The sequence below is a fragment of the Manis pentadactyla genome, chromosome 14 (assembly GCF_030020395.1).
Source record: "Manis pentadactyla isolate mManPen7 chromosome 14, mManPen7.hap1, whole genome shotgun sequence".
Lineage (NCBI taxonomy): Eukaryota > Metazoa > Chordata > Mammalia > Pholidota > Manidae > Manis > Manis pentadactyla.
In genome coordinates this window covers 36,541,354-36,563,392 of record NC_080032.1, presented here as the reverse complement: position 1 = coordinate 36,563,392, position 22,039 = coordinate 36,541,354, and the positions used below count along the sequence as shown (strand labels likewise).

At 44.9% G+C, this 22,039-nt stretch overlaps 2 protein-coding genes across 5 annotated transcripts in view; both read left to right on the top strand.

Annotated features, from left to right (window-relative positions):
* The window catches only part of CMTM8 (CKLF like MARVEL transmembrane domain containing 8), an 89,044-nt gene extending 85,298 nt beyond the window's left edge, over positions 1 to 3,746 (top strand). For all 3 annotated transcript variants that reach the window (XM_036891972.2, XM_036891950.2, XM_036891961.2), the window contains 2 exons: positions 1,996 to 2,112; positions 3,323 to 3,746. In XM_036891972.2, coding sequence (XP_036747867.2) covers positions 1,996 to 2,112; positions 3,323 to 3,406 — 201 coding nt within the window. In that variant the 3' untranslated portion in view covers positions 3,407 to 3,746. The remainder of the gene's footprint in view (positions 1 to 1,995; positions 2,113 to 3,322) is intronic.
* Positions 3,747 to 21,637: 17,891 nt separating this feature from the next.
* CMTM7 (CKLF like MARVEL transmembrane domain containing 7) overlaps positions 21,638 to 22,039 on the top strand; it is a 58,099-nt gene continuing 57,697 nt past the window's right edge. The window contains exon 1 of one of the 2 annotated variants that reach the window (XM_036891987.2): positions 21,638 to 21,871. In XM_036891987.2, the coding sequence (XP_036747882.2) occupies positions 21,713 to 21,871 (159 nt within the window). In that variant the 5' untranslated portion in view covers positions 21,638 to 21,712. The remainder of the gene's footprint in view (positions 21,872 to 22,039) is intronic. The other variant, XM_036891997.2, reaches the window with a different exon arrangement.

Sequence of the window (22,039 nt, the reverse complement as noted above, 5' to 3'; positions counted from 1 at the left end):
GGTGTTGACGGAGGCTTGTGATGAAGCAGCAGGGCCCCCACTGGGGGTGTTGGGGGGAAGAATACCCCTGCCTCCTACTCGCTTCACCACCTGCTTCTCCCTCTCTCCTGGGGAAATAGGAGTTCACACTGCCTTAGAAAAGGGGGTTGGGCCACACTTACTCAGGGACAGGGTCACTGTCCCCGGGAGGCTTTTCCCCATTTCCTGTCTGGCCCCTTCATCCGCAGGTGGCCACTGTGTCAGGGCAGTCCTGGCCAGGTTGGGCCCTCTGAATGCTCTCATCTGTCCTGATCCCTGTCTGGGGAGCTGGACGGGCATGTTCAGAGCTGGGTGGTGGCAGCAGTGCTTGTAATCTGGGGAAACTCGGAACATCACAATGCCTCGCCATAGGGGAAACATTAGATTCTGAGGTATTAGTGCCATGACAAGAAATGAGGTCAGTCAGTTTGGACATGTAAGATGGCCCTCAGTATCTTTTTAAATGGAAAAAGAAAAGCAAGTTGCATTACTGTATGGCTCCATTCATATAAAATGGTTTGCCTAGTCCCCCCAGAGGAAGGGGTTGAGATGGAAGGAGATTCTGACTTCTACTCCATTGTTCCATCCAGGTTGGATTTTGTTTAGTTACCATAAACATACATTACCTATATATATTTTTCAAAAGCATTTTAATATTTCAAAAGTAATACATGGCTAATTTATAAATAATATTAATTTTCCTATAATAAAAAATTATTTTTTAAAAATAAAGTTTGACCCCCCACTTGTAAAAGGGTATAAAATGAAAACTAATGTCTCCCACTCCTCAGAGGTAACTACACTTATCTGTGTCTGCATTTACAAAAAAAGGTAGGTGGGGAATGCTTTACTTGGCAAATAATAAATATAAGAAACTCTAGAAATTAGGTACAATTTAAAAAACCAAAAACACAAAAAGCAGTATTTTTTTAAATGTGCAGATGTGTTCCTAGACCAAAAAAAGAACACCCAAACCAACCAGCATAGTCAGTCATCCCGGGAAACCAGGGCTTCTCAGAGATAATTTTTTTATGGCAGATGTGCATCATGAGCGACCTGAACCCTGGGACTGACCCTTATCTTAAAGGTTAGTTGTCCTATCCCAGGAACAGTGTGAGCAAAGTAAAGAGGTGGTATCAGGGTTACACATCCCACCTCAGAATGCTGGGGCTTGCTTCTGGAAAATTCCATGTGCCTTTTTGTATCTGAGAAGAGATATTGCTCTCTCCCCTCTCTCCTGTCCACTCCTGTGTCTCTGAATTACTGAGGCAGAGATGTTGGACCACAGGGGTCTCCTCCCTGAGAGTCACCCCTCTTCCTCCCTTTCTAAAGCTTTGGTTTCTGCACTGGTCTTGCCCCACCCCTCACCCTTGTTCAGTTAGGACCAAGCTTTGCACAGTTTAGAATATGGTTTCCTAGAGTTTAAATGTCACTGAAAACCAAATACCTACCTGGGTTATCTCTCTTTAAGAATGGGAAAAAATAGCGTGAAGCCGGGGTGAGATCAGTTCTCAAAAGACATTGATAATGTAGAATCTTTTTATTTAAAAGAATTTCCTGCTAGAATTGAGGAGATCACTTAAATGCCCCTTTCTGCTTAGAGTGAGGAGATCACTTAAATGCCCCTTTTTTTTTTGAAAAGCTTTCTCCCAGCTCTGTCAGGACAGATGTGCAGGTGGCTGAGGCCGACCTCAGGTGGCCCCTCGGCACCGCCTTCCCCAGCCAACCAGTCCCCGCGGCTGAAATCAGAGAAGCCGCAATCGACGGCAAACTGAGGAAGAGAAGTGGCTGGAAGGGCAGTGGGCAGCCCAGGTGTCTTGTGGGAAGAGCACAGGGTGCCTGGGTGCTCCAGGTGTCAGCCTGTCCCCCGCGCCCAGTGGCCACATGGGCCCTGGCCACGCCCAGGGCACAGTGCTGGCCACTTTGGAGGCCCTCAGGGACCCAGGCCTTCCCTAAACACCCCCTCTCTCTCCCCAGGGTCTGTGCTTCAATGGTAGTGCCTTCCTCCTGTACCTCTCAGCCGCTGTCGTGGACGCGTCCTCTGTGTCCCCGGAGAGGGACAGCCACAACTTCAACAGCTGGGCGGCCTCCTCGGTGAGTGAGCCTCATATTCCCCCTGGGATCCCCGCCTCCCTTAGGATCCCCACCTCCCTGAGGTTCCCCAGCCCACTGGGGATTAGGGAGGGGACACCTGTGGGAGTGACATGCTGGCTATTAGCTTACTGGTTTGAAAACACAGATTGGTGGGGCCTCCTAATGGCTTTGGAGTGCAAAGAGGTTGAAAGACTGCTTGAGTGAAAGCCCAGTGGCTGGAACAAAATAAGTGTTTGTGGAAGAACAAATATGTGAGGCATTCTAAGAAAAATTCTGCCTACAGTTGAAGTAGGGAGAGAGTTGCAGACAGTGAGCATGCTAATTAAATTAGTTTTTTTTTTTAAGAAGCAGAAATGTTTGTTTTGTGAGAATAACTGGGAAGATAAACACCAAACAGTGGTTCCTTCCGGAGACTGTGACTGGACCCTAAGGGGCTTTGACTTTTTAATTTATGTGCTTCTGTAGTTTGCATTTTCAACCCTAAATACATATCCTTTTTTAATTAAAAAAAAAACTAATTTTAAAAGTTTCTCTGAGACTGGCCTTAAAATATTCCATCTCCAAAAGGGGGATATTTGGGAGGGGGTCAGTGGGACAGGAACACCAAAATGATAATGTTAAAGCTGATTGATGATACATGGGCATTCCTTATATTCTTATATTTGTATTTGAAAACCTCTATTTAAAGGTAGAGAGCATCATGCACATAAAATTAAAAATCACAGACTCTGGTGGCACAGGACTCAAATTAACAGATAGCCAAAAGCAGCTAGAACTGGGTGGGGGCATTTTCCCACTCACCATTCACACCACACACGCGTGGGTACATCGCTTCCTCTCGCCCACTCAGTTGTTTGTGTGACTGACCCTGTGGCAATGCGGGGCTCAGCCCTGGTCCCAAAGTGCTCTAACCATCTGAGAAATACATGTGCTTTTCTCAGATGCACACCACCATATTCACCCCTAAGCAAACACCCTGGGGTCATTTGAATAAAACTACAGGCTTCCCAGATACATTCCAAAAAAAAGAAACAAGCATAGGCAGAAATTGTTTCAGAAGGAAGGTAATTGAACCAATAAAGCAGTTTTAGATAAGAAAGCCTGGAGTCAAGGGATGCTGCAGGCACCTGGTTCAGCAGAGGCGAAATTATTTCTTTTGCTAGTTAGAATTTGCCCTCAACCCCTGTTCTATTATGCTTTGTTTCTCCAGTTCTTTGCCTTCCTGGTCACCATCTGCTACGCTGGAAACACATATTTCAGTTTTATAGCTTGGAGATCCAGGACCATACAGTGATTTGCCATTTTGAAACTGAACCGGGGAAAAAGGCAGGAAGCATCTCACTGTAACCACAGCTGTAGGTATAATATATATTTCCAGAGACTTATATTTAACTAATGTTTTTATATACTTAGTTAAATTTGCTCCCAGTGGTTTGTTACAGTTAAACTGAATACTTATTTGCAAAGGGCTGTAGCTTATAATGAACTCTTAAATAAACCTTGTTGATGTCCTCATAGACCTTATTTTCTTAGGTGGTGTGTAGATAAATTGCTAATATTAAGAATGTTGTCAGGTTTGTAAATCTAACGTTTAAAATGTCAGATGTTTTTTGATTAAATGTTTTAAAATCCCAGGTAACACTGTGTCTGATTTAAGAAGGGAGACCTACGGCTGAAGCCCCAGGCTGGGTGCTATGGGGAAATCGGCCTGCCAGGACTGCTCAGGTGCACTATTGCTGGAAGACATGACAGCCATGAGGTCAGGGGCGTAGGAGGGATGCATCTCCCCAGGTGCGGATCTTCTGTCCATGATTCTTGCATGCTAACCAGTTAGCCCAGAAAGCATCTAATGAGACACTGGTCTTAGACTTGGTAATAAGCTTGTTCCAGGAGGCATGCTGAGTGCAGCGACTGGCATACTAAGGGTATTTTTTCTAATATGCTTTAAAGTAAGTACATAACCATTCAAAGGATGAATACTTGCATGTACCTCAAAAGCATCTTGCCAGCCACAGAGACAAGTATATCATATTTTGTGGGAAAAATACCAGACCAGAAAGTCTCAAAGCTCCTCCCATCTCCAGCACTAATGTTTTGTAGCATTGTTACTAGAGATCATCGTCAGGTGCGAAGCCCCAGTCATCAATGCAGATGTGTGCTTAGAGGAAGTGTTTTTAGGCAAGATGGTTCTTGCTGTGCATCTTGGGTGATTCTTCAATGTGAGCTGCTTTTGAAAAACAAAAAACCACAGAAACATTAGTACAGTTGACAACAGTGAGGAGAGTTTCATACGTGCCCTCTGGACGTGACATGCGCGGCCTCTGCTCTTCTGCTGTTGTTTGGCCGAGCTGTTTCTTCTTGTGTGATGCTCGTGTTGGTCTTCCTGTTTATTCAACTCTAATTCCTTGTCCAAGCTTTCTTTTCCCTGCCTAGGAGAGCTGAGATTTCTTTGGTGTCTAATAACAGTCATCTAGACCTTTGAGAGAAGTCATGAGGAGTGTTCTTGGGCACTGTGTCCACAGAGGTTGAGAGCTGGGTATGTGGGAGGGGGAGGTGTTGGGGACACAGGAGGCCACTCTTGAGTCCGACACGCAGCAGGCCAGGAGGGCTGAACCTCAGCAGCACAGACCTGCTCGTGATGGGGGCTGCCATCTCTTTGGAGCTGCGTCCATGTTCGTCACTGGGACAGCCTCTGACTCGCTGGAGTTTGCAAGGAAAGCTGAACTAACCAGCCAGAGTTGGTATGTTCTGCCTCTCTGTCCATCGCTCTGTCTCACACTCACAGAGGCATATTCATAAGTACTCAGTGGGTTTTTTAAGTACTTATGTTGTAACCAAGACTCTATAAAAGGCAGAAAAACTGTAACCACAGAGGTCTGTTTCTAGAAACAATCTTTAAAAAGAAGCTGCTTTTATGTTTTCTGTGTGTGTGTGTGTGTGTAATTTCTGTAATCATAGCCACACTTATAGGAAGTAACTTCTGGAGAGAAAAGTTCATAAACCACTTTGAAATATTCTCCAAAAAGACTACAAGTTTAGGCCTTTCTTGAACCAGTGGCACCAAATAGACCTCTTTCCAGAGAACAATGACTCATTTGTGCCCCTGCAGGAGCACTTGTTGTCTTGGCTTTATTTGTGGTTTTTCAGGAGTATGACCCTATATGTTGTCCTGTGAGTTTGCCAAAAAAACAAAAAAGGCATTTATTTTTAACTGAAAGGAAATTATTATTTCCTCTTTTAGATACTGAGAGATTTTATTCATGAATAATTTTTAAGTGTGGGCTTTTAGACAACAAAATTATTCTCTATTGTTCAGATGAAGCTGTAAGTTTTGAACTGCTTTAATGTTTCTCTTAAGAAAAAACAAAACCAAAGCCACATGCAGTGCAACCAACATAACAGAAAGAATTGGTTTCTGGGGTTTGAAAAATACTATTTCAGGGGTAGTATACAGTCTATTTAAACTCCTTCCTGCCATCGGTTTTTGCCATCCACATTCACCGCTTCTCAGCCCTTAGGAAACTATCAGGTCCTCTTTGATGGACTGGGTAGCTTTTTTTTTTTTTGGAAACAATATATTTTTATTGGGGTTTTTTGTGTTAGGCATGATTTTCCCTTTTTTTTTTTTTAGCTATCACTGATGTACAGTTACATGAACAACATTATGGTTACTAGACTCCCCCTATTATCAAGTCCCCACCACATACCCCATTACAGTCACTGTCTATCAGCGTAGTAAGATGCTATAGAGTCACTACTTATCTTCTCTGTGCTATACTGCCATCCCGTGCCACCCCCCCCACATTATACATACTAATCGTAATGCCCCTTTTTCCCCCTTATCCCTCTCTTCCCACCCATCCTCCCCAATCCCCTTTCCCTTTGGTAACTGTTAGTCCATTCTTGGGTTCTGTGAGTCTGTTCCTTCAGTTTTTGCTTTGTTCTTATACTCCACAGATGAGTGAAATCATTTGGTATTTCTCTTTCTCCGCTTGGCTTATTTCACTGAGCATAATACCCTCTAGCTCCATCCATGTTGTTGCAAATGGTAGGATTTGTTTTCTTCTTATGGCTGAATAATATTCCATTGTGTATATGTACTACATCTTCTTTATCCATTCATCTACTGATGGACACTTAGGTTGCTTCCATTTCTTGGCTATTGGAAATAGTGCTGCAATAAACATAGAGGTGCACATGTCCTTTTGAAACTGGGCTGCTGCATTCTTAGGGTAAATTCCTAGGAGGGGAATTCCTGGGTCAAATGGTATGTCTGTTTTGAGCTTTTTGAGGAACCTCCATACTGCTTTCCACAATGGTTGAACTAATTTACATTCCCACCATCAGTGTAGAAGGGTTTCCCTTTCTCCACATTCTTACCAACATTTGTTGTTGTTTGTCTTTTGGATAGTGGCCATCCTAACTGGTGAGAGGTGATATCTCATTGTGGTTTTAATTTGCATTTCTCTGATGATTACTGATGTGGAGCATCTTTTCATGTGCCTGTTGACCATCTGAATTTCTTCTTTGGAGAAGTGTCTGTTCAGCTCCTCTGCCCATTTTTTAATTGACTTATTTGCCTTTTGTTTGTTGAGGTGCATGAGCTCTTTATATAATTTGGATGTCAACCCCAGACTGGGTAGCTTTTTGATTTGATGTATTTATCCACTCATGGCAAATCAATGAAATGCTTTAGGCAATTCATCTCTCTTCATTGCTTAGTCCAACTAATAGCCCCCAAAAATAAATATTTAGCCAATATTTGAAAACCACAAGAAAAATCTAGAGACAAGGACATTCAGTATCTTTTATTTTTGTACATTTTTAAATTGCTCCTTTCAGAGAAAAATCCCTTCAGGGTATCAGCACACCAAAGATTTTAAATACATAAAATATCTCTGCATAGAGCACAGCCATTTAAAAGTATTGACTGAAGATGCAGCCCTGGGTAGAAACTCTATTTCAAGTCTGTATTTCTGTTCCCTAGACAATTTTTATTCAATTGAAAAGATGGATTTTCATAGAAAAAAAAAATCTGGGCACATAAGGCACACGTGCATGGAAAGATGGCAACTCATGACACAAGTTAACTCATCTTACATGGAAGTTCTGGCAATGTTCTGCTGCCCAAGTGAACTGTAAGCGGGCAGCTGTGGGGGAAGGTGGGGTGACTGTTAAAATAATCGGGAAGATTAGAATATGTAGGTACAAGTTAGGAAGGCTGTACACCTAGGCATTTGGTATATATATAAAAGAGGATTGGCTTTGGGGAAAGTGCATGGTAACACAGAGGGGATGACTTCAGAAACTTAGGAAGGTGAACGCAAGAAAGTTGTGACTGAGGAGAGGTTACAATTGGAAGGTATGTTTTGAAAAAACTTTCATGGCAATGACAGGTTTTAAGAATATTCAGAATAACTAACTCTGGGACGTAGCCGACCTTGTTGCTGCCCCTCCCCTCCCCTCCTCCCCTCCTCATCTCCTCCCTCTTCTTGCTCTCTACCTCAGCTTTCATTCTGTGTGCACCCACCCACTTAGAGCCCAGCTACCTGAAGCCGGCTCCACTCGCTCCAGGCCTGTGGCTCTGCCTGGACAGCTCCACCCAGTCACACCAAAGGTTTGACTCACAAAAGCCTTGTTCAGGAGTTTTTGGAAATAGGTAGGTAGGAAATTGTTGGTAAATGTTTTGTGGCCACAGGTTGGAGCCAGTCAGAGGATAAAGGTGATTGGAAAGAAGAACCAAGAGGTGGGAACTTCACCATGACATCGTGGAGCTACTGACTTCGGCATCTTTGCAGTGGCATGAGCTATTGTTCTCACTTTACTTAAACTAATTTCTGTCATTCACAACAGTGAGCATCCTGACCAGTACACAGGACATCCTAGCAAATAGCTTTCAAGCAAAGGCATAATAACATTTTGGTTCTGATTTATTTTCTAATAGTAAATCACCCACAGGTCCCTAGGCTGATGGCAGTGATGGTGGGATAAGTCAACTTTAGCACCAGTGCTATTTAGCAGTAGAAGGGTAGAAAAAGGGAAACTTGAGAGTCTACTTGAGAGAGGGACTCAAGCCTTCTTGGAGCTATTGTTTAAGGCTGTGATAGCTTGGGAGGCTCTGGAGAAACGACAGGGAAGATGGGTACTCAAAGGAGTTTTCATGACTGATATCAGTCATTGCAATAGGAAAGCCAAATGTGAAGGAGGAAACACAAATATCTGGCCTACAGCCATTTCACTTATAATAAGAACTCACCTTTGTTGTATCTCAGACACCTAGTCACTCTTGAGAAGTAGCTTCCCTCTCTGGAAGTAAGTTGGTCACTAAGGGCCAATGAACACTAGCCCAAGAGGGTGAGAATAAGGCCTGAACTCCTAATATTTAGGAAAAGAGCTTAGAAGTCAAAGGTGGTACACTTTTTTCAAATTAAAACCCCAATGAGATGCTATATCACACTCTCCAGAATGGCTAAAATTAAAAAGACTGGCAATACCAAGTGTTGACAAGGTGTGGAGCATCTGAATATGCATTCTTATACATTGTTGGTGGGACTAAAATGGTACAGTTATTTATAAAGTTAAACATACACTTATAATATGACCCAGCAATTCCATTCCTAGATATTTACCCAAGAGAAATATGTCTACAGGAAGACTTATGCAAGAACATGCATAGCAGCTGTATTCATAATTGGCTAAAAGTGGGAACAATTCAAACGATCATCAAATGATGAATAAATAAAGACAAAATGTGGTATATCCTTACAGTGGAATACTACTCAGCAATAAGAAAGGAGCAAACTATGGATACATGCCACAATACAGATGGATCTCCAAAATGTAATGAAAGACAGGCACAGTCGCAGGGGGGGCCATCAGGTGAGAAATTGGGAATCAACAGAGGTGAGGCTTAGAACCTCACCCCCTGTTTTGAGAGAAATCTTCTGCATCCGTGGATGTTTTGTTGCCCTTGTCTACCTTGGATTAATACTTAGTCTATAGGCACAGACCTGATCATCTACATTTGCCCTCTTACAGCACTAAATTATGTTTTCTACCTTTATCTTGCATCTACCTACCACTTCAGCATTTCATTTAAAAAAAAAAATAAGGGAGAAATGTGGGATTCACATAGAAATCAAGTATAAAAATCAAATGAATAATCATATCTGACTTGTTTATAGTTCATGATGCATGATCAAAACCAAAAGTCTCTGTGATATGACTGCCCTTGCACTGTTCACCATGTAAGAACTTATTCACTATGTAAGAACTTGTTCACCATGTAAGAACTTGTTCGTTATGCTTCAGAAGATTGGAGACTGTTGAGAGTTAGGCTTGGGGTTGATTAATGATTGTGCATTGAGTGCCCTATACAGAATTTTATTGTTGTTAACAACCATTTGATCAATAAATATGAGAGATGCCCTCTCAAAAAAAAAAATGTAATGAAAGAATAATGCCACACAAAAAATGAAACATATGATTCTATTTATATGAAATACAGGACAAGACAAATCTATGGTGGTAAGAAGCTGATCAGTTGTCCATAGTTACAGTGAAGGGATTGGCTGGAAAGGGGCCCAGGAAAATGTTCTGAGGTGATAGCAATATTCTGCATCTTGATGGTGGTGGGGGTTGCATGTGTGTGTGTGCATTGGTCAAAATTCACACTCTTTTCTTTAAACAGGTGTATTTTATTTTATGTAAACTACACCTTGGTAAAGTTGATTGTTTTTTCAAGTGGGGTGTTTTAAAATGTTTATTATAGCCCTTATCCCATCTGTCCTGCCAAATCATTTGTTACCATCCTTATCCCATCTGGTCTGTGGTGTCTTGGAGAGCTGGGATAGTGGGTGTTTATCTTCATCTTCCCTCTGGAGCTCAGCACAGTATGTGGAACATAGTGGGTGCTCAATACATGTCTGGTACCGCAAAGAAAGTCCCAGAAGACCTTGAAGGATTAGCAAGTTGGAAGACAAAGTAAGGTAAATGAACTGAGGGGCAAACCTGAGCACAGCTGAGAAACCACTACTGCAGAATGTGAGGGACCCAGGGCCTGCTGACGGGGAGCCCTGGGTGGGTGAGGGCTCTGTGCATTTTGGGGGACCGAGCGCTGAGCAGCTGGGAGGGGCCTGAGTCTGGGTCTATTTATGGTGCTCAGAAATAAGTTGTCAGAAAAGTACATAGTAAATGAAAGCTACCAGGTGGTTAGTGATCTGCGTCCCTGGGGAAACACTCAACTAGCTGATTGGTTTCTGGAATGCATAAATAACTTAATTGCCTAACAACTTCCAACCATTTAATGATACAGTATTAGGTTGAGCCATATAGGAAACTGCCAATATTAGACTCTGACCCACAAAAATGACAATTTCATACAGTTCAATCTACAGTTTTTTACTTGACAAGTTACTTTCTGAGGTGATGTCATTTGATCTTCAAACTATCTTTGCCTTAGAAAAAGCAGATGTCCACAGCCTCTTTAATCTCATGAGGACAGCTAAGCATCCTTTCTGTGGTCAGCTATTGCCCAAGGTTACGCAGCAAGTAATTAGAATAGCTTGGGGCTGCCTTGGAGGCCTTCTCACTCCTGGTGTGGAAATAAAATAGTGCAACATTTCCAGGAACCTATTTGGCAATATATATATGAAGGACCTTAAAAATATCCATTTCCTTGTATTTAGGGATGCCTCTTTTTGGAGTCTTAAGATTCATGTGCGAAGATGTTAATCCTAGTCTTATGTATAATTGGGGGAGGGGGGAAACTGGGTCAACCTAAAACCCTATCAGTAAGAGAACAATTAAAAAAATAATTAAATCCATAGAACAAGCCTTTAGAAATTAATGCATCACAACTTATGTCCTCCCAAGTTTATTCAGAATCAGAACTGGTTAGCACCATCATTAATGACTTAACTTTGTACTTTTGACACATTCCTCAAGCTGTGCTGAGCTGTGGTTGCTGGATTGGTTATTAAGCTACAGATCAGTGGTTAAAGTGCTGTCCTTCTAAAAATATGTAACGGAGGAAAATAAGTTGTACACACACAATATGATATAGTCACTGTTGGTGAGTTTTTAACAGGAAATGCTTTGGTATAACTTGGAGTTTACAAGGCAGAGCAAACCAATTGGTAAAGAATGTTAGGGTCATGGGGTGATTTTTATTTTCTACGTGTTCCTGAATTTCCCCCAGTTTTCTACAATGAGCAGCAAGTACATTTATAATCAGGAAATAACAATATTCTTAAAGACAAGAGAAGGTGGTCGTGTCAGCAGGTTGAAAAAAGCAGGTTCCTCAATATTAGTGGAAGAATTAACATCTTCATGTTGCCTTACAAAGTGGCCAGACTGATTGCATGAAAACCATTCAGGGGAATAAAATATTTCCTTTGTCTTCTGAAGGGAAGTGTAGTCATCTTTGGCCTTTGTTTATCTTACTTACAAAAGATTTTGTGGATGAAGTAAAGAGAGTCTTGTACCCTCCTCTTCCTCTCTCCTGACTTAGAAGGATACTGATTCTGGTAGAAAACATTAACACAAAAATCTAATTATTCCTTACATTTGTATGATGCTTTATTACTTTTCTTAACATTTTCAACTACATTTCTGTTTGAACTTAAAAAGACATAGTGTCAGCCCACTTCACAAAAGGGAACACTGAGGTCCAGACCACCTCACTTCTGAGCAGACTGGCAGCCAACATCCCATTTCCTTATTTCAAAGGTCAAGCAGACAAAACCAGAACTGTTAGATAGACGTCCCCCTGCTTACAGAATTGGGGTGCCCCTTTTTGCCCCATGCCTCTTAAACACAACAGCCCTAGTGCATGGGTAAGTTGCATGTTGGCAAGTGACAGCCCTGGAGAGCATTCTACAGCAGATTGTCTGCAGAGAGCCTGCAGTATACTTGAGGAGACAGAGCAGACACACAGGAATCAGAAAACGAGAGAAAACTGTCTAGGGCCAGGATTCCCTGCCTGATCGTCGAATGTCACCACACTGTCCTTGGTTGACACCAAACCTTCTCTCCTTGATAGTCATTTTGACCAGACAAGTATCCGTGGGCATCGGCCCACTAAACGGCAGACTCCCATGTGGGGATTAGGGACCGTCTGGACAATTCTACACCAAATTCTCCAACTCAGGCTGGAACCAAGTGCAGATGGCCTGAGTGGGTGGCAAGTGCTGGCAATGTCCTTGTCCCTCGGGCACACACAGACCTCTTTGGAGTATCTGAGGTACTGTTTACCATTTATTTATACTTAATTGCCAGGTAACCCAGTAATGACTGTGACTTTCATTAAACATATCGATTTCACTGTTCTATTGAGTTAAAAATAAGTCTGAACATGAATGCTCAGTCTGCTTTATTTGTGCATACACACTAGCCCTCTACTTGAAAATGGGGGGAAACATCTGGAGATTCAAGAGAAGAGTATGGTGGAAAGAACACTGGATTCAGAGTCAGAAGACCTGCCTTGGAACCCAGGTACCTCAGAGCCACTCTGAACACCATCTCTGTATCTGCATTAATTGTATTCTCTGTGCTGTTTCCCATCCCGTGACCTACGTATGCTGTACTTATGAATTTTAGTGCCCCTAATCCTTTCTCCCTCCCTACCCACCCTCCTCAACTCTTCCCCTTTGGGATTCACTAAAGGGTTACCTTCTCAGTGTCTCTGAGTCTATTGCTTTTTTGTTCTTTCTGTTTCCCTTTGTTTTTATACTCCACAAATGAGTGAAATCATTTGGTATTTGTCTTTCTCCACCTAAGCCTGCATATTTTTAAGGAGTTGCTGTGTGCCAGATGCTGTGGCTGAGGGCTCTCTATGCCTTGATTTTTCTAACCCACGTGGGAGACAAGGCAGGATGTATTTTCCAAAGATGGTCTGCCAATACCACTATGCAACTCCCTAGTTAAATGGTGGAGATTTCACCACCCACCTGAATCTGGACAAGTTCTGTGAACTCGCTGACTAGTAGAATACAAAGGTGTTGATCCAGTTCCAAGCATAGCCCCTAATTGGCTGGCAGCATCCCCTTCCTGCCTCCTGAAATACTTACCCTCCAGTGCCCCATCTCAGGACCCAGCTGTTATGCTCTGAGCCCAAGCCACAGAGAGACCCCACATACGGGCACTCCAGTTGACAGTGCTTGCTGAGTCCCCAGCCAACAGCCAACAGCCAGCACCAGCTAACAGCCATGTGAGAGAGATTCTTGGACATCCAGCCCAATCGAGCCTTTGGATGATGCTAGCCCCAGCTCCCATCTAACTGCACCTGCATGAGAGACCCCACTGAGAACTGCGCAGCTGAGCCCAGTCAAATATGAGAACCGTGAAAGGTAGTAATAAACCACTTGAAGCTGCTACCCTTTGGGGTGCTTAGATATGCAGCAGATGATAATTCGATTAGGAAATACAGGTACAAGCGTTCTTCATTTTACAGATAGGGAAAGTGAGTCCCAGAGGGAGTTAAAAACTTCTCAAGTTCTCATTGCTGGTAGGTGACAGAATTAGAATTCAAACCTAAGGCAACATGACCGTGGCTGTAGGGTAATTTCCTCCCAGATGGAATACCTTCCCTCGAGGAATTCCTAGTCTGGAAAGACAGCTAAAGCTGAAGTTCAGTGCTTCAGATACTTGCAATGTGGGTGCAAGGCTGGGTGTACACCCAGGATGCACCCACCTTTGCCATGTTTTACCACCTCTGCAGTCTCACCTAGCACTTTCCCCTCCTTTGGACCCCATGCTCAAACCTCAGTGAACTTCATGTCCTCTGATACATCATGACGCTGAGTGTCTGAACTCTTCACTCACCCACAGCTGGTTAACAGGCATTTATCCTCCAGGGTGTGGTTAAGATGGCCCCTCCTCCAGGTAGCCCTCCCCCACTTCACTACTCCCCTGTAAGGAAGGGTAACTCCCATGGGCTCCCATTAGCCTTCCCCATACTGTGTTAAAATTGCCAGTTCTATCAGTCTGCTTCCTTCTTATCAAACTCTTAAAGGGAAAAGAACATGTACTTCCATGCCTAGCACTTTGTAGATGCTCAATAAATACTGATTGAATGAATGCCATGGGAGAGTGCTCATTGCTCAAGGAAGGCTTCCCACAGGCTGTGACTTTTCAGCTGGACTTCGTTTGATCATTGGGAATTTATCAGTCAACAGTTTCCAGTCAGGGCCATAAATGTATCAAACTCACCTGTGGAACTTTTCCAGATGTGGATGTCTGGGCTCTACCTGAGCACCCTGAATCAGACTCTCCAGGACTGAGCCTGGGCAGGTATAGATGGTCATGGGTTTCACAGGTGATTCTAATTTGCAAATCACAGCATGAGTTAGGAAAAGATAAGCAAGACATTCCCTGCAGAGAATAACAGGAACCAAGACAGGAATGTGTCAGGGAAGGTGCTATGATCAGGATGACATCACTAAGATAACAGACACCTCATTGCCACCTTTCTTCTCCTCCTTCTCATCAGTATTAACAGTTCTCAGCATTTGACATATTTTACACCTTTGATCCAACCTCACAGCAACCATTACCTACAAAAAGTGCAAACCGTAAAGCCGGTGTCCATGGTCCTACCAGACCTGCCTCAGGCCTAAACCCTCTAGCCGTGCCCCAGCCTTTACCCACGTGTCCCCAGACCCCAGCTGCACCAAACCACTGGCAATCCCTGGAATCCTGGGTGCTGTCACCTGCCTCCTGCCTTGGGGTGCCATGCCTTCTTTTGTGCACCCAATACTCTTTTTTTTTTAATTTTTTTAAATTTTACACTATTGTGGGTTTATTTTATATATATATTTATTTATTTTTACAGAGAGAACATTATGTTTACTAGGCTCCCCCCTTCACCAAGTCCCCCCCACATATCCCTTCACAGTCACTGTCCATCTGCATAGTAAGATGCTGTAAAATCACTACTTGTCTTCTCTGTGTTGCACAGCCCTCCCCGTGCCCCACACACACTATACATGCTAATCGTAATGCCCTCTTTCTTTTTCCCTGCCCTTGTCCCTCCCGACCCACCCGTCCTCCCCAGTCCCTTTCCCTTTGGTAACTATTAGTCCATTCTTGGGTTCTGTGATTCTGCTGCTGTTTTGTTTCTTCAGTTTTCCTTTGTTCTTATACTCCACATATGAGTGAAATCATTTGGTACTTGTCCTTCTCCACCTGGCTTATTTCACTGAGCATAATGCCCTCTAGCTCCATCCACCCAATACTCTTTTAATCACCCTTCAAGACCCAGTTCTAAGCACCAGCTCTTCTGTGAAACCTCTTCCCCATTCAGGACAAGCTAGTCACTCCCTCCTTTGGGCCACCGTGCAGCTCTGTATTAATCTCATAAATATATAATGAGTATTCCTTTGGGCCAGGCCATCTGCTAAGCAGGGGACATGAACAGGAACCCTCCAGTCCAGACCTGGACTCTGCCCCATGCCGATGAGAACCCCAGCCCCCTCCGCTACCTGACACCCTGCCCCTGGGTTGCTGGAGGCTGCAGACTCTCTGGGTGAGGTGGTTCCTCTTCTTTTCTCTCAACTGTTCTGCCTGGCATGCGGGAGGGCCCAGTAGGGTTTGCTGAATGATGCATAAGTCACAAATGACTAGGTAAGTCCTCCTCTTCCTCCTCCCAGTGAAACTTTCCCACAGAAAGCTTCTCAGATCCTCTGAAATTCTATTATCCCAAAAGTCTTATTTCACCCTTAGAGGTGGTCTCCAATGCTTATGGTTATGGAAACAGCGAAGTGCAGGCTCAGAAAAGGGTGATCACTTGCCCAAGGACACGAGACTAGTAAAATGGTGGAACCAGGAGCCAAACCCATGCTGTTTAGTTCTGGAGTCCTGCCCCTCAGCACAGCCCAAGCCACAGAGAAAAAGGTATCAGGGTCCTGCCCAGAGCCAGGGACAGGTGCCTGTTGGCCCTGAGTGGCGGGCACACCTCGGCCCCTCTGTTGCACTCGGGCCCTCCTCAGCTCTTCTTGTGGCCCTTCCGCCTTCTCCCCAGGTGTCCCTCTGGCTTCTGCTGCCTCTACCTGCCAGCAGTTAAGCCCTCCTTGTATCCACCCCAGATGGACCGCTCAAGGAAAAGGGTCTGATGGGCTCCTGTTGACAAAGCTGTCACGGCAGGCCACTCCAAATGCTGCTGGCCCTGGATAGGCCATCCTGGTCCAAGTAGATGTGGCCGTGAAGTAGGGACACCTGATCAGTGTTCCTCCAGAGGGTCTGGGAGTATGGCTGATTCCCAGAGCCTCATAAACTTAAAACATTGCTGGAAAAGGATTTAGAAAACAATACTGGAAGAGTGTCATGGACACCTGATGCTTTTGCCTTCCTGTCTTGCTCAGCTTGGGCACCGTAACAGAATACAGTGGACTGGGTGCCTTAAACAACAGAAATATATTTTCTCTCAGTAAATAAATTGAGTTTGGGAAGTCCATGATCAAGGTTCCAGCCAACTCAATCTCTCTCTTCCTGGCATGCAGATGGCCAGTTTCTCATGGTGTCCTAACATGGCAGAGCTCTGGGAGTGCTCTTTGGTGTCTCTTATAAGGATGCTAATGCCATTAGGAGGGCCCACCCTCAAGAACCTCTAACCCTAACCACCTCCCAAAGGCCAGTCTCCAATGACTATCACATTAGAGGTGAGGGCTCAACATATGAACCAGCAGGCATGGGGCATCATGGCGGGGGGACCAGACATTCAGTCCATAACCCTGCCTGATACTCATTCCCCTTTCTGGGATCTGCCCCTGGATTCCTTTTGGGACTCACCTTTCCCCTCTCAGTTCCTGTCGTTCTGGAAAACTACCCACCCCCAGTGCATTGGGTAGGTAGAACTTGGCCAGTCTAATAAAAATATCCCCTTCCTGGATATAGTGACTGGTTAAAAGGCGAAGCCATGATCCATATTTGGACCAATGGGAGGGCCTGTCATGGACTGAATGATGTCCCTCCCCAAATTCGTATGTTGAAGCGTTAACCCCCAGTGTGCCTGTATATGGAGATATTTAGGGAGATAATTAAGGTTAAATGAGATCGTAAGGACAGGGCCCTGATACAACAGGACCAATACCCTTACGAGAAGAGGGAGAGACACCTCTCTCCCCACCGTCAACTCACAAAGGAAAGGCCATGTGAGGACAGTGAGAAGGCGGCTGTCTATAAGCCAGGAAGAGAGGCCTCACCCGAAACAAACCCTGGTGGCACCTTAATCTTAAACTTCCAGCTTCCAGAACTGTGAGAAAATTGTGTTGATTAAACCACCCCGTCTGTGGTATCTTCTTACAGCATGCCAAGCAGACTAACAGCGTGTCAGAACCATTGGGTAGGAGGTGCCCTTATTAAAGGTGGGATTGTTAGCCGGGAGGAAATAAAGCCTATGCTGCCAGGGGTCATGAGAGGGCCTGCCTGACAGTAAGGCTAACACAGAGGACCCAGTGAAGCCAAGAGCCACGAGACAGGGTGCCTGACTGCCTGATTGGAGCACCTGGACCCAGTCATGCCTGGAAAAGGGTTTCACTCTGCATCCTGCAGCTACACAAGCCAAGGGATTCTTTTTGCTGTTTAGTTTCTGTCACTGACAACCAAGAGCACTGTGACTGATGCAGAGGCAACTCTCATTTTATTATTATTTTCATTGTATCTGATCAGATGTATCACGATCATCACATTGGTGTAAATGAGTTGTGGCCAGACAGTGACACCTGAACTGAAGCTTTGGAACTGTTAAGGTTAAGTGAAGATTTGGAACCTGCCCCGCCTCAGGGTAGATGAATAGAGAACTTGGAAATCCTTGAATTCTCACCAGCTACTCAGAGACCAACCCTCTGGCTGGCTCCCTCTCAGAGTGTGAATTCATTAAAGAGGCTATAAAGTCCTCTGCCTAAGCCCTTGCTCCCTCAAGGGCAGCCCTTCACACCAAGAAGGCCTTGCACAGTGTAGACCTCTCAGTGTACCTGGCAGCAGGTCTGATCTGTGCAGCCTTTCCTTGCACACCAGTCCAGCACGTGGCCATTGTACTGCCAAGCATTTTGCTCAGGCTCTTAGGTGATCATGACAAAGTGATTGATAGAAAGTGGCCACCACCAGGGATTATTTCTTAATCTGGACTGGATGGCACATTGGCCAATGGCAGTGAAAGAAACCTAGCCAAGTCTCAACTCTAGTGGCCTCTGGAAATGACAGTGGTTCTCAAACTCCAGTTTGCATTCAAATCATGTGGGAAGTGGGAAGATGACTTGTCCAAACAGCTTGCTGAGCCTCACCCCCAGAGTTTCCGATTCAGCAGGCTTAGGTGGGGCCCAAGAATTTGCATTTCTCACAACTCCCTGGTGATGCTGATACTGTTGGTCTGGGGACCATACACTGAAAATCACTGATTTAGAAGACCTGGAGAATTGGCTGAAGGCCCTTCAGAGAAGGAGAAATTATCCAGTGCTTAGCTTTTCTGCTTCCCTGAAGCCTTCACTTCAAGAAAGACCACCTGTTATCTCCATTGTGGGCTCTGAAGCCTTAGAAAAGTACAAGAGTGAAAATGTAAATCTACATGAAAAAAGATATGCACTATTTAACTTCACTCCTGTGGGCATAGAGTTGGAAATGTTATAGAATGCCTGCATGTCTACTGCATTGTTACAGCCATCCCGAGGTGCAGTTATCTTTGTTTTACAGAGAACTAAATGAGGTACCCAGCATTGTGACTGTTGTCTAAATGGAAGACAGATATTGGAAGTATTTTTTTTAGGTCATGAAAATTATTAAATGTACACAAAAGTAAGTATCCAAAATATATAAAGAACTCCTACAACTCAACACTAACAGTAATAATTAATAATAATAATAATAATAATAATAATAATAATCCAGGTAAAAAATTGGCAGAGGACTGAAATAGAAGTTTTTCCAAAGATGACATGCAGATGGCCAACAGCACATGAAAAGACGCTCAACATCACTCATCATCAGGGAAATGTAAATCAAAACCAAAATGGGACAATACTTCACACCAGTCAGAATGGCTAAGAATACACAACAAGATAAGAAATAACAAGTGTTGTGAGGATATGGAGAAAAGGGGACCCTTGTGCAAGGTTGGTGGGAATGTAAATTGGTGCAGCCACTATGGATAACAGTATGGAGCTTCCTTGAAAAATTAAAAATTATGAGCCAGTAATTCCACTTCTGGGAATTTACCCACAAAACAAAATCACTAATTCAAAAAGATATATGCACTCCTATGTTTTTTGCAGTATTATTTGCAACAGTCAAAATATGGAAGCAAGTCCATCAATAGGTAAATGAATAAAGATGTGGTATAGCTGCACAAAGAAATATTACTCAGCCAAAAAAAGAATGAAGTCTTGCCATTTGTGACAACATGGATGAACCTAGAGGGTATTAGGCTAAGTGAAATAAATCAGAGAAAAATACCATGTGGTATCACTTATATGAGGAATCTAAAAAATAAACAAAACAAAAACACTCATGTACACAGAGAACAAATGGGAGGGAGGTGAATGGGGAGCGTGAAATAGATGAAGGAGATAAAGAGGAACAAATTACAATCATAAAATAACTAAGTCACGGGAATGAGAGTATAGCATAGGGAATATACTCAATATTGCCATATCTTTGTACAGCGACTATGCATATGTTGGTAACTACACATATGGTGAGCATTTTGTAATGTACATAATTGTTGCATCACCATGCTGTACATCTGAAACCAATGTAATATATCAACTATACTTAAATTTTTAAAAGTGCACAAAAGTAGAGGAAAAATTGTAAGGAATCCCCAAATGCCTCAACTTTGACAGTGACTGCTTCTCAAACTTGAGTGTTCATCAGAATCACCTTGGAGATTTGTCAAAGCAGAGACTGCATGAGTATTTCCATATTCTAGAATTAACAAGACTGCCGCATTGATGACAGTTTTCTGATGACAAGAAAGCCCTGGTATCCAATAATCTCGTAGAGGTAGGCTTTTTATGTTATCTCCAAATGAAGTAACAAGTTTGGCCACAGGGACATGCTGTTCAGAGGGATAACATATTCACATTGTGGTAGCTCTGTTTGGGCCTCTCTGCCTTTAAAAAATAGTCCAGAGTACAACACAGTAGGTCACTTGTGTAACTGTTTGACAGCTGCTAATACAAGCAAACGTGTGCTCACCTCCTGACCGAGCAAATCCACTCAAAGCATTTACCCCAGAGAAACGGGAGCTTACATCCACCAAAAAACCTTACCGGAATGTTCGCCACGGCTTTATTGGGAACAACAGGATGAATCTCAGATGCATTGTGTTGGATGTTTTGTCCGTGAAAACAGCAACAATGAAAAAGAAACAAAGGCCTTTACTTGGAGTCTCAGAACTGCCATTCCCAGAGCACGGATCTGGCACAACCAGAAAACGTGTCCTGTCTGTATGGAAAAAGCAAGGGTTTTTTTATGGGGCAGGGGGCAATACATGATTTGGGTAGAGGAGGAGGAGAAAAAGAATTATGGATTGGTCCTAACACGCTGAGCTGTTTGGTTTATACTGTACTTTGTTGAACTAATTCATTAGTATTATCAAACGAACTACACTTCATAAAGTTCATAGTGACAGTCTTTTATGATTCCAACATCAGTTGCCCTGTTGGTTTTGTGAGCAATCACTTTTAAAACAATTACCATTTCTCGCCCTGTTCAAATGGTCTTTTAGCCCAGTTCAAAAGTTCATTAGTCAGAAAGGAAATAGGAGCTTCAAACTGGAATGGTCCCACACCCAGAAAATTTTACACGCCAGTGAAAGAAGTCAGATGCAAATGAAAAATTCTTAATTTCTTCAAGTATATCAAGTCCAAGAACAGGCAAAACTGATCTATACTGACAGAAAGCAGAATGTCGTGGTTGCCTGCGGCTTGGGGGCAGGGGGTGCCGTGAGGTAAGGCAGACTGGGGAGCAGCATGAGCGAACGTTTGGGGTTCTGGCACGTTCTATGTGGCGATCCGGTGGTGGTTACACAGGTGTACACAAAGAAAAATTAATGGAGCCAAAGACGGACGGTTTGGGCACTTTAGTGTACGTAACCTATTTTTCAGCAACGTACTCAGCACACATCCGCAGCCACACCCACACGCGACCCCACAAGGCTCAGATCCAGCTGCGGTCCGGCCGTGCCACTTCGGGGAGGCCACGGCCCGCGGCCCACTGTCCTCCGCCCTCGGGGCCCACTTCCGCGCGTCGCCCAGGGCGGGGACTGAGCCGGCACCGCCCAACTCGGCCCGGCCCCGCCGCCGGCGCGTGTCCAGGGAGCACGGGACGCCTGCCCACCTCGGGCTACCCAAGCCGCCTTCCCGGCCCGGCCCCGCCCACTCGCAACTTAGCCCCTCCCCCAGCGCCCAGCGCCCCTGCCTTGCGGCTGCCCCTCCCGACGTCCCTGCCGCCTGCCGCCCACCGCTTCCCGGCCCCGCGCCGCCTTTTAGCCCCGCCCCGTCCTGCCCCGCCCCGCCCCGCCCCCGCCCGCCCGGCACCGCCCCCTCTTATCTAGCCCGTTGGCCGCGGCCCCGCGAGGCGGCCGGCGGCGGGCAGGGGCCGCGCGATGTCGCGTGGAGCCGGGCTTGTCCGCACCTCCAGCAGCAGCGGCAGCGCGCTCGGACCCGGGGCCAGCGCGGGGCAGCCGGGCGCGGGCCCCTCGGAGGGACTGCTGGACCCCGTGTATCCTCGCACCCACGCGGCCCTGCTGAAAGTGGCGCAGATGGTAAGAGAGGCCCGGGGCGCAGGAAGGGGTCCCGAGAGGTGACGCGCCAGGCGCCGGAGCATCGCGCCGCGGGCGGGGCGGGGACCGCGCTGCGAAGTCAAGTTGGAGGAAGACGTCGGGCAGGGCGTCCGGGTACCCCGAGCTGGAGCCCAGCCACCAGCCCTGCTC